General features: G+C 44.0%; 1 protein-coding gene across 6 annotated transcripts in view; it reads right to left on the bottom strand.

Annotated features, from left to right (window-relative positions):
- SCAPER (S-phase cyclin A associated protein in the ER) overlaps positions 1 to 13,392 on the bottom strand; it is a 399,576-nt gene that overhangs the window by 293,062 nt on the left and 93,122 nt on the right. For all 6 annotated transcript variants that reach the window (XM_077472442.1, XM_077472443.1, XM_077472441.1 and 3 more), the window contains one exon: positions 13,095 to 13,360. In XM_077472442.1, the coding sequence (XP_077328568.1) occupies positions 13,095 to 13,360 (266 nt within the window). The remainder of the gene's footprint in view (positions 1 to 13,094; positions 13,361 to 13,392) is intronic.

The raw sequence follows: 13,392 nt of genomic DNA, 5'->3' as shown, positions 1-13,392 counted from the left end.
TCAAATAGTTCAATCTTTGTTTCATCAGACCAGAAAATGTTGTTTCTCATGGCCTCAGAGTCCTTCAGGTGCCTTTTGGCAAACTCCAGATGGGCTGTCATGTGCCTTTTCCTGTTGAGTGGCTTCCGCCCAGCCCCTCTACCATACAGGCCTCATTGGTGGAGTGCTTCAGAGATGGTTGTTCTTTTGGAAAGTTTTCCTCTCCAGGTCACCATTCTGACTAAGGCCCTTTTTTCCCTGATCGCTCAGTTTGGCCAGGGGGCCAGCTTTAGAAAGCGTCCTGGTGGTTCCAAACTTGTTCCTTTTACAGATAATGGAGGCCACTGTGCTCATTGGGACCTTCGATGCTGCAGAGGCTTTTCTGCACCCTTTACCAGATCTGTGCCTCGATAAAATACTGTCTCTGACAACAATTCCTTGGACTTTATGGCTTGGTTTGTGTTCCGACATTCACTGTTAACTGTGGGACCATATGAAGACAGGTGTGTATCTTTCCAAATCATGTCCAATCAACTGAATTTACCACAGGTAGACTTCAATCAAGTTGTGGAAACATCTCAAGGATGATCAGTGAAAACAGGATGCACCTGAGCTTAAAGAGGAGGGCCAGCTTAAAAAAAAAAAATTAAAAGTCAGCAGCTGCAAACACTGTAGCTGCTGACTTTTAATAAGCAGACTTACCTGTCCAGGGCGCCCGTGATGTCGGCCGCCCGAGGCTGACCCATCCCTTGGTTCTCGGGTCTGGGCGCCACCATTCCAACTAAGGGAAAGAGGCAGTGGAGCACCCCCCCCCCCCCATCAGAACACACCAGTCAGCGCTCGCAGCCATTCACTACCAGCTTTGATCGGATGGCGATTGGCTTTTCCAGCATATCAGTTTCAAAGAAGCTGGACGTTAGCTTCTGACGGACAGGCTGTTGTATACACTGGCCAAATGTCAGCTGGTTTCTGTTGAATCGGCCGATATTCATCCAGTGTGTACCACACTTTAAAAAAATTTATAAAATGATTGTGCTGAGTGTTGTGTCTATTATGCCACCTACACATGAGCGGAATTTCCGTCGGAAAGATCTTGGATGGTTTTTCCGACAGAATTCCGCTCCAGCATGGCTTGCATACACACGGTCACACAAAACTTCTCTGAACTTTCGACCGACAAGAACGCGGTAACTTACAATACTACGGAATTGCTACAGGCAAATGGAATTTCTAATCGTAACTTTTTCCATCGGAAAAATAGAGAACCTGCTCTCAATCTTTTGCTGGAGGAAATTCTGCCAGCAAAAGTCTGATGGAGCATACACACGGCCGGAATTTCCGACCAAATGCTCACATCAGACTTTTGCTGGTGGAATTTCCGATCGCGTGTACAGGGCATAAGGCTCTCACTTACAGCATAGAAATTAAAGCATATTGTGTACAAGGACTGTGGCATGTGTGTGCCATGTAAACAGCAAGTAGGCTCAGTCTTTATTTAACTGTGTCCCTTTGAGATCCTCCAGCGCAGCTGGGCCACAAGCACCATTTGGGAGGTGGAACTGGAGCACCTGCACCTATTCTTTGTCAGAAACAGAAAAAGCTGTATTTACATGTATTTGGCATCAGTAAGTACAATATACAGGTGCTGCGATTTGTCCTATTTGGCACAGGTATATACAGTATTTCACAAAAGTGAGTACACCCCTCACATTTATTGTAAAGATTTTATTATATCTTTTCATGTGACAACATTGAAGAAATGACATTTTGCTACAATGTAAAATAGTGAGTGTACAGCTTGTATAACAGTGTAAATTTGCTGTCCCCTCAAAATAACTCAACACACAGCCATTGATGTCTAAACAACAAAAGTGAGTATTCCCCCTAAATGAAAATGTCCAAATTGGGCCCAAAGTATCAATTTGTGTGGCCATCATTATTTTACAGCCCTGCCTTAACCCTCTTGGGTATAGAGTTCACCAGAGCTTCACAGGTTGCCACTGGAGTCCTCTGCCACTCCTCCATGATGACATCACAGAGCTGTTGGATGTTCGAGATCTTGCGCTCCCCCACCTTCCGTTTGAGGATGCCCCACAGATGCTCAATAGGGTTTAGGTCTGGAGACATGCTTGGCCAGTCCATCACCTTTATCCTCAGCTTCTTTAGCAAGGCAGTGGTCCTCGTGGAGGTGTGTTTGGGGTCGTCATCATGTTGGAATACTGTCCTGCGGCTCCATCTCCGAAAGGAAGGGGGTCATGCTCTGATTAGTATGTCTTAGTACATGCTTGCATTCATTGTGCCGGAGGCACTCATGCAGCCCCAGACCATGACACTCCCACCACCATGCTTGACTGTAGACAAGCCACACTTGCCTTTTTAGTCCTCACCTTGTTGCTGCCACACACACTTTACATCATGTGAACCAAATAAGTTTATCTTGGTCTCATCAGACCATAGGGCATGGTTGTAGTAATCCATGTCCTTAGTCTGCTTGTCTTCAGCAAACAGTTTGCGGGCTTTCTTGTGAATCATCTTTAGAAGAGGCTTCCTTCTGGGACGAAAGCCATGCAGACCAATTTTATGCAGTGTGCGGCATATGGTCTGAGCACTGACAGGCTAATCCCCCACCCCTTCAACCTCTGCAGCAATGCAGGCAGCACTTATACATCTATTTCCCAAACACAACCTCTGAATATGATGCTGAGCATGTGCACTCAACTTCTTTGGTCGACCATGGAGCTTAAGGAGCTTAAGAGCCGGTTCACACAGGGGCGACTCAGATCCGACTTCAGGTCGCCCCTAGTCGCCTCAGGTCGGACATGTAAAAATCAATGTAAGTGAATGAGAGCCGTCTTAATGCACGCTACTGAAGTCGCTCCGACTTCAGAAAAGGTTCCTGTACTACTTCAATCCAACTTGTAGGCGACTGGTACCCATTGATTTCAATGGAGGTCGCCTCCAAGTCGGATCTCCGTCTATACGGAGGCGACTCTGACATAATTATCAGCTCTCAAGAGGGAACTCCACGCCAAATTAAAAGAAAAATTGGCGTGGGTTCCCCCTCCGAGAGCATACCAGGCCCTTAGGTCTGGTATGGATTCTAAGGGGAAACCAGGTTCACACAGGGGCGACACGACTTTTGGAGGCAACTTGGACACGACTTGAACATGACTTGGGCACGGCTTGGGGCGACTTACAACATGACTTTAAGTCGCCCCAGGCCAGGCAACTTTTGCCGTGGCCAATCAGAGAATGAGCTCTGAAAGGGGAACTCCACGCCAAATTTAAAAAAATAATTGGCGTGGGCATACCAGGCCCTTAGGTCTGGTATGGATTCTAAGGGGAAACCCCTACACCGAAAAAAACAGCGTGGGGGTCCCCCCCCCCAGACCCATACCAGACTCTTATCCGAGCACGGTACCTGGCCGGCCAGGAAAGGGGGTGGGGACGAGCGAGCGGGCGGCAGCAGCAACAGAAGACTGGGCCACCGCTTGTAAAAGAGCTAGAAGAAGGCGCTGTGGCCCGGCAAGAAGAACCGAAGAGGGGGACAAGACCCCCGAAGTCGGAAGAAGAGGGCGGCAGCGAAGAAGAAAGCCGGGCTCCTCCGCTAGTAAAACAGCTAGCAGAAGATAGCGGAGGAGTCCGGCGGGAAGACCCCCGAAGACAGAAGACCCCCGGAGCTGTCCCCCCCTTCCCCAAGGCACCCCCCCATGTTGAGGGCACACGGCCTGGTACGGCTCAGGAGGGGGGGGCGCTTGCTCGTCCCAACCCCCTTTCCTGGCCAGTCGGGTACCGTGCTAGGATAAGGGTCTGGTATGGATCTGGGGGGGACCCCCACGCAGTTTTTTTCGGCGTAGGGGTTTCCCCTTAGAATCCATACCAGACCTAAGGGCCTGGTATGCCCTCGGAGGGGGAACCCACGCCAATTTTTTTTTTTTATTTGGCGTGGAGTTCCCCTTTCAGAGCTCATTCTCTGATTGGCCACGGCAAAAGTCGCTTGGCCTGGGGCGACTTAAAGTTGTGTTGTAAGTCGCCCCAAGCCGTGCCCAAGTCGTGTTCAAGTCGTGTCCAAGTTGCCTCCAAAAGTCCTGTTCAAAGTCGTGTCGCCCCTGTGTGAACCGGCTCTAAGTAGGCAGGAATGATAAGCAGGATCATCAACAGCTGAGTAACTCTGGATAGAGATGGGAGCTGGCAATTAGCCCACAGCTGAGCGGCCAGCTCACAGAAGGAATGGCTGAGCCCAGCCCTGACACATGCTGGAGCAGAGCATGATCCCCTCCCTTTGGAGATTGGGTTGCAGGGCAGTAATCCAACATGATAACAACTCCAAACACACCTCCAAGATTACCACTGCCTTGCTAAAGAATCTGAGGTTAAAGGTGATGGACTGGCCAAGCATGTTTTCAGACCTAAACCCTATTGAGCATCTGTGGGGCATCCTCAAATAGATGGTGGAGGAGCGCAAGGTCTCTAACATCCACCACCTCCGTGATGTCGTCATGGAGGAGTGGAAGAGGACTCCGGTGGCAACCTGTGTAGCTCTGGTGAACTCCATGCCGAAGAGGGTTAAGGCAGTCCCAGAAAATAACGGTGGCCACACAAAATATTAACACTTTGGGCCCAATTTGGACATTTTCAATTAGGGGTGTACTCACTTTTGTTGCCAGCAGTTTAGGCATTAAAGTGTGTTGAGTTTTTTTGAGGGGACAGCAAATTTACACTATTATTCAAGCTGTACACTCACTACTTTACATTGTAGCAAAGTGTAATTTCTTCAATGTTCTCACATGAAAAGATATAATAAATAATTTACAAAAATGTGAGGGGTGTACGCACTTTTGTGACATATTGTAGATGCATAAATAAATAGTGCTGTGCTACTAAAAATACAATGTGTATAAACAATACAATGAAGACATGAACTAAATATTCCAGTCCATGAAAAAGGATGAGTAAAACAGGTGACAGAAAACAATCCACCATTTGTGTAAGATGATCCAAATAAACCTTGCTCGTGCTCTCTTCCACCTGTGTATTAGGCTGCTCACCTCATAATTTGACTACTGTTTTACCAGCGGGTCAAATAAAGCAGTTCCCCTCTGGGGATATCAAAGGGACTGGTGTAAAGTTGACACCTGAAGTCCTCAATTCCACATAAGTGGTTAACGAGTGTGCAATGATCAGAATATGTATAAAAACAGAATGGCGAGATCTAGTGCTCTCCATTTAAGACCAATTTATTCTCATAAAATATGAGTCAAACATACGCACAAGTAAGGCACTATAAGCCAGGCTAGCTGTACAACGATAAATATTTATATTGTTTTATGACCTTTATAATTTATTTCACGATATCCTTTATGACGAATTAGTGTATCTTTGTCTATATTAAGATATTTAATTTTTAATACATTTTTCTTAATTTTTATAATTAAATAGAATTTTTTTATCTTTATAATTTTTTTTTTTTTTTTTTTTTTTTACTTAATTGGTATTTACATGGTCTTATTTGTAATACGTTATGTATAGATGGATACGATGTGATATTATACAGTAAATATACATAGTCAAATGTAAAAATTTGACATGCAGGCAGGAAGGGAAGCATGTATCCGCATGCACAGTGTCTGCATTCGGATCTGTGCACCCACTTCTATAGGTGAAGCTCTCTGGTGGATGCAGATGCAGCAAAAAGTGGCTCAGAATACAAGACCGGTCCTAGCGCCTGTCAGAATTTATCAAAACTAGAGCAGACAGAATCTGGCAACCAATCAGCTCATAGCCTTCATTTTCAAAGATGAGCAAGCTAAAGATAGAAGCTGCTATGCGTGGCTATTCCAGATAGCACCAGTTTTGATAAATTCCCCTCACTGTGTTTTACATTTCCTACTCCTGACTGCTGCACATTCCTTGTTGAAAGTGGTTGTAAAGGCACAAGGTCTTTTTACCTTCCTGCATTCTATGCATGAAGATAAAAAGAAACTCTGTGTGCAGCAGCCACCCCAGCCTCACCTAACACTTAGCTGAGCCCCCTCTCGATTCAGTGATGTCCATGAGAGCCTTGGCTCTCCGAAGACTCACACTCCTGACTGGCTTTTGGCAGCAGCGGGAGCCATTGGCACAGCCAATCAGGAGACGAAGTGGGCGGGGACGAGCCACTGCTCTGCGTATGAATGGACACACAGAACCGTGGCTTGGGAGTGTGCCTGCTTGGATGCCCCCATAGCAAGCTGCTTGCTGTGGGGGCACCCCGCGGGAGGGAGGAGCCTGGGGCGCCAGCGAGGGACCCGAGAAGAAGAGGATTGGGGCTGCTCTGTGCAAAACCATTACACAGAGCAGGTAAGTATAACATGTTTGTTATTTAAAAAATAAACAAGTCTTCAATATCACTTTAAGATTAGCTATGTGTAGTAAAGGATATGCAATAGAACAGCTTTACTTTATTAAAATGAGTGTACTGAGGTTTGTATTGTCTGTTACATATTCGCTTGTGGCACAGTCAATAAAGCATATGGCCATTTATGCCCCTCCCACTGTTGATGCAATCTGATCCCACCCACAGTTTTGGCACGATGCCGCTCTATTGCCACATACCATTTATCTTGGGGGGGGGGGGTGCAGATGTACTAGCTATGCCCCTGCAACCACAGATATTACCTTGTAAGAGTAGCAGTGACACCATCACTGTGCTGTGCATAGTCTATGCAGCAAGCAGAGCTGTGGGAGGGGTCCAGCAGTTCCACTTACTACACTGTACACTGGCTGTGTACAGAAGGCCTCCAGGTTGCCATATTGCATTCAATTTTACAGAAAATGACTGCACCGCAGATCAAAAAGGAAAGGTAATTTTAAGACCATTCAATTGCAATATGGTTTGTGTTACAACTGTATATGCTATATTTTTTTTATTTGCTATTTTTTCCCCAGGAAAGTGGAGTTACCCTTTAAACTCTGGCAAACGATATTACGCTACGTCAGGAATACAGAAATCCCAGGAGATAGGTAGCCAACGTGCCAAAAAGTACAGCTGCTGCCTGGCTTTTCTGAGAGCTTTCTGGAGTTGTCAGTGGAAACACAAGCTGCTTTCTGGCTCCTAAAAATGCTTGAATTGGGGACCTGAATACTACATTCATTTCTATATATATGATAAAAATAGCAAAAAAAAAAATAGCAATAACACAACCTTACTTAAAGTGAGAATTGAAATGACCTCTGTAGACAATTATAAAATATAGGATTTACTGCAGATGTTTTTGATCTATATGTGTACATTTGCTATAAAACGATGATACAAACAAACAGAGATCAGACTAAATCATTTAGCAGTACTGTTATTAATGTGGAAGCCATAACCCCTTCTATACTTGTTGGCTGGAATTCTGAACGCTGTACTAATGATGAGTGTGGGAGGAGCAGACTACAGGGGAAGATCGCATCACTGCCAGTTTGCTGACAAATCAATACCCATTATAAGAAGCTATTTGGATGTTGATACAAACAAGTCACCATCATCTTACTGCAGAGAAATGAGATGTGTCTTAGCTGCTCTGCCATCACTCACACAGCTTGCCAAAATCAAACAACCGACAAACTCTGAAAGACGTCGCTGCCATTTGTCCTCTGCTGGCAGGGTGCTCCAGATTAATCTCTGTCTGACTATTTACCACCACTGTTTAATGCATCGTAATTCACCAGCTACAAAAGAGTTTTGCCATGCCGAGCAAGGAGATGCCAGCAAGGCAGAAGGAAAATAAGCCAAACCTAGTCTAACAGGATTCATTCTCTGGCCTAGTGTTTAGTCCAATCATGTCTGTTGTTCCTTTACTTGGCAAGTCCTATTATAGAGAATATACAGGAGTATAAACATGTAAACAGAAAACATAAGATAAAATAGATCCCTAGCTAGTGATAGAAACCAGAGCAGTGAGTGTTTAGTCTCCATTAAAATAAATTATCCACCAGTGTGCTTGAAGTAAAATGCATCATTTGTACATTCTCCCTTCATGCATTGCCTTAGTGCGGAGACTGCGATCATTATTAATGTCGTATATAAGCACAGGACACAGGCAGATTTACAAATTTTTTTAGCTCTGAAAGTCAACATAATAAAAAAGGATAAGTATACAGTATATCTATATATATTTTTTTATGTGTGGCCCGCTGTCTCTGATTGGACAGTTTAATTCCTTGCAAAGTTGAGATGAGCTCAGGCAGGTACGGAAATGAGTTCAAACCAGCCTGAGCTGTCCTGCCAGGAAGCTGTCAAAGCCGACAGCCAATCATAGGGGTCTGCAGCCATACGTACACAGGGGTGTGTATATATGCAGCCGTAGAGTGGGGAATAACTCTGCCGCCTCTGATTGGCTGTCAGCAGTATAGCTCAGGTCGGTCCGGACTTATGTCCGAACCCACCTGAGCTTATCCCTAGTAGTGAGGAAATGTGTTGACATCATGCCATGAATCCTTGCCATAAAGTGCAAGTCTTTACTAGAAATATCATATCACAGTGCAAATATAGCAACCTTTTGGGGCCACACAGGACCCCTTCATCAGCCATGAGACAAGGGGTCCTGAGCGACCCTAAAACATTGCATTATTTGCACTGTGAAGTAATTTCTTTAGCAAAGACTTGGTCCTTATGAAAGGGATCCATGGTGTGCTGGCACATAATGTATGTTAAGCCCCAAACACACCATTGGTTTTTCCTTCAGATTTACCAAAACCATATAATATGAGGTCAAACCTTAGGAGTTTCAATCTGTATGCAATCAGGCAGGCCCTTGCCACACAGGTTAACCAGTTGGTAATTGATGTACCACCTGCTTATTCCAGGCTTTTTCTTTTTTAATCAAGCAAAAACAAAGGTAGAAGCACATCTGCCTGCCAAACTACTGCTACCTATAGGTTTACACACATATATATATATATATATATATATATATATATATATATGTATGCATATATATGTATTTATTTATTTTTTTCCCCATGAAAATAAATAGATCTACTCATATTGGTACCATGGACAGTGCAAATGACGTAGGCCATCAGGCGCAGGTCAGTATAAATTATAAATAATTTATGCTTTTAAACTTGTTAACGTTTGTCTATATATCATGTAGGTATGGCTAAATCCTTGCCACACAATGGTCTCGCAGGGGTTTAAACTCAACATTTGTATGTAAACATTATATGCACTAAAATAATGCAATTCCCAGGCTGTTCACAAGTAAGTAGGCAAAGTATAAGGCCGTATACACATCTGTGCACTTTTCATGTGCTTTAGATGCCGTGCATTAAAAAAAGATCATGCTTGCTCCATCTTTAATGCGTATTCATCAAACTGAACGTTATATAGAGTTGAATGGTAGCACACATATAGGGAATGTAAAACACACCTAAAGCACACTGCACAGATGTGATCAGACTGTTAAGAGGAGTAATAGCATATCCAAAGTATTCAGCTTTATTGTTCTATGTTATATCAATCAAATCCACTGTTGACCAAGTGAGAAACATATCTATGAAAATCCCACCTGGCTGGATAGGCAAGGTAAAGCACCGTGGAATGCCTAAGGTCAAAAATTCTACCAAAGTTACTTTCATTGGGTACTATACAGTGTAATCTCAGCTAATTTAGTATTACTTCTTACCCATGGGAATGAAGTTTGCCTCAACCATACATCTGTCAAACATACTTTTTCTCACTTGGATATTTGACACTCTTTCATACGATATGCAACACTAATTTGAGGGTAAAGACAGTCCTGGCCAACTACTTGAGAGCTGGGATAGTTTAGAAGAGTAAATGCAGCTTTCTATTTTTTTTATGTGCATGTCCCTTGCATTTGGGATCACTTCTGAGATCATTCAAATTCATTCTTGGGTGTGTGGGCCAATGGCTTACTTCCCTTTAAGCTTTTCATTTCTGTTGACTTGCATGGGAAGAGAAGCAGTTAAGACACAAATTAAAGCACTCTTACACGTTATTGGAGAGATCAAAGATTGTGACTGGCTGTCCATAAGGAAGGCCATAGATGATGTGATTTTCACTCGATTCCCCCATTAACACAGTCAATTTTGATGGGGGAATCCCTCCAATAGGAGCTATTGTGTTCAGCTGGGGGGGTACGCAGGGAGCTGTCCGTGCCGGGATAACACAAAGATTTTTGCTATAGTGACTTTAGCTGCTGGCAATAAACACATGCTAAAAATCCGACATGCTGGTTGTATCCAAGTTTAACGAGAGATCGACTTGAATACAATCAGTCTGCCCATACATTGATCGAATAGATTTGAACTATCTATAGCCAGCTTAAGGCTGTATTTGCATTATATTGAATTGTATGGTCAATCAATCAGTTTAGAAGCAAAAAAATGCCCATATACACAAACCCTGCACTAAAGCAGGGCAGCAATGGCTACTGCACACATCAACCTTATATGTATATTACAAGTGACCAGCGACATGACAGAACCATCATTAAACAGCCATTTTAAAGCAAAAAGAAGTACAACTGGAATCTTGATTAAACAATGAGTATAGGTGGCGAAGCATTTAAATCCTGTCCTCATGGTTTCTCAGTATTTTCCATTTTTGTTAGTGCACGAAAGAGAGACATAAATGAATTAAAATGACACATAGTGGCCTTAAAAATATTGGCTAAACATTGTTAAGAACAATAAGGCAGCTAATAATATAGCTGTCCTTTAATGTAGCTGAGTTAAAAAAGCCAGTTCACACTGTCCTGCCTGACCCTCTTCCAGTCACACTGCCGGCTCCATTACCTAGATTCTCCTCTTGCAATTACCACATACTGCCTACTGTACAGCTTTAATCGCTGGTTTGAGCCAACTACAGGAAAATTGATTGCTTGTTCCCTATCAGTTTATTCTTAAGCAATCTGCTGCCAAATTAAAACCTAACAAATTTTTGGCTGTGCATTGCATGTCCATCATTCACAGAAATTTCCACTGCTGTTGTTATCCAGCTGGGAGCTCTTCTGTGCAAATATCTTGTGGCTGCCAGGCCCAGACATTCCATCCACTAACCAGTGCTTGCCTCAACGTACAAAGCAAAAAGAAAGGCATGGTTCCACACTGGTCCAGCATGACTGACTTTAACTATTAAAACCCCAGACTTCTACAAGAGCAAATTATACGGACATCCTTCAAAGACTAACTATACCATCACATATGAAGTCTAGATTTGCACCTTAAAACTTAAAAAAAATATTAAAAGAGAAGTATAAGCTCCTTTGTCCAAACTTCTCGTGGGTCACAGGAGTGCACTTACTTGTGCTATCCTGTGACACAGAAGCAGATGACAGTTTGTATGATTGTTTATTTATTTTTTTAATGTGTTCCTAAACTTCATCTTTAAGTAAGGCCCCTTTCACATGTGTAGACCGTTCAGATCCGCCTGTCAGTTTTTTAGGCGGATCTGAATGGGCGCTCCATGCAGGTCTATGGAGCGTCGGATGTCAGCGGTGACATGTCCGCTGACATCCTATCCGCCCCGATCCGATCTGCTCCACAAAATCCAGACGTAATCTTCGGATCCCCCCATAGGAGAGAGCGGAGCTCTGACAGGCTCATCCCTGAACAGAGTGCAGAGTCGGACTTGTCACCCACCGGCTTAGCAGGGATCAACGGAGCGATCCCTGCTGAGCAAGCAGAGGAGTAAAAACGGATTTGTAGGTCTGAAAGGGGCCTTAGTTGTTAAACATAGACAAACTGCAACCACCTCTTTAAATCACATAAAAACAAATCTACCTACCCGAAAAATACACATTTTCCCTACCCTGGAGGACTCCAACTAAATTTGCAGTTCTTCAGCCAGGTTTCAAAAAATCAAAAGTCAGCAGCTACAAAAAGTGTAGCTGATGACTTTTAAAAAACATTCATTCAACTGTCGAGAAATTCAGCGCTGCCCTCAACTGGGCCAGGTCTTCGCTAATCTACAAGTCCCTGGCACCAGAATATTAACTGTGGGTAGCCGACTGTGACTTCTTTTGGCTTCAAAACCGGCTTCCCACCACGCATGCATGCATGAGCCACGCTGCACCCTGTGGATGGTTCCAGCTTCGTGGGACCTGTAGCATGTCCCAAAAGGTTGCGGACAAGGAGGGGGGCAAACTTCGGAAGTGCAAGCAGTACCTGTCAAAACGAAGTACTGACTACATTGTATTTAGTGACTTGTATGAAATGTGGGAATGTGTGTGGCTTTGAGTATGACTGCCCTGAGAGAATGATGTATGTTGCCAATTCCTGACCTCTCTTCGTCAGAATGTTGGTTGCCTGGCTGTCATGCTGATGCTTTGGCTTCAATGCTTTGAGTCAAAGTTCAAACAAGTATAGAATTAAAGTGGTTCTAAAGGCAGAAGGTTTTTTATCGTAATGCATTCTATGCATTAAGATAAAAAAGAATCTGTGTAGCAGCCCCTCTCAGCCCATCTAATACCTGAGCCCCATCTCTACCCAGTGATGTTGCATGAGAGTCTCGGCTGTGTGGGACTCTCCCTCCTCATTGGCTGAGACAGCAGCGGGAGCCAATGGTTAAGCTGTCAGTTAAAGTCAGTGAGCCAATGAGGACTGAGAGAGGGCTGTGCCGAGCCGCAGCTCAGTGTCCGTATGGACACAGAGCAGTGGCTCAGGTGCTCCCATAGCAAGCTGCTTGCTGTGGGGGCACTCGGCAGGAGAGAGGGTCCAGGAGCACCGACTAGGAACCCAAGAAGAGGAGGATCAGGGTTGCTCTGTGCAAAACCACTGCACAGAGCAGATTATAACATGTTTGTTATTTTTAAACAAAAACAAACACAAAAATGGGACTTTGAGCCTGTGACTCAAAATATTAAAGCCAGACACAGCCAGGCAACTAGTATTTTCATTAAGAATTCACTAATGGCAGTCCCTGTTTGTCTCTCATAATGGGTGTACTTTAATTGAAGCTACTGTGCAGGCTATGGAAATAAGTCACTGGTGCCATGGTGGCATAGTTATACTAGCAAGAAAGACTTAAAAAATATTTTTTAAGTAGAAAATGTTTTGTTCTTCGAGGTTAACTTGCATAGACTTGCGTCTAAAAATCTGATATGGCAGTGGATTGCCCCTACCTGTGTGATCTCTGTCCGAGGAATTTCACATGGGCATAGTAACTCCTTAGGTGGGGGTTCCACAAGTACAGGAAGGTGTTCTGGCTTTGATGTCTCTTTCTTGGTATCCTCTGGAGGCTTAAAACATATGTTTTCTTTGTCACTGTCATCCTTCTGTGGAAGTCTTGCATCTGGATTAGAAGCAGGCTTGTTTGTCATAGCTGAAGATCTGGAGCGGATGGGCCTTCCTCGCTGTACTGTCTCCCAGCCTTCCCCATCAATCCGATCTGTAAAATCCATTATAAAACAAAAGCATATT

Source organism: Lithobates pipiens, unplaced genomic scaffold, assembly GCF_037356315.1.
Source record: "Lithobates pipiens isolate NorthernLeopardFrog02 unplaced genomic scaffold, aLitPip1_a1.2 Scaffold_8, whole genome shotgun sequence".
In the NCBI taxonomy this organism is placed as follows: Eukaryota; Metazoa; Chordata; class Amphibia; order Anura; family Ranidae; genus Lithobates; species Lithobates pipiens.
Note: the sequence above shows the minus strand (reverse complement) of the source record. Positions and strands in the feature narration are given on the sequence as shown.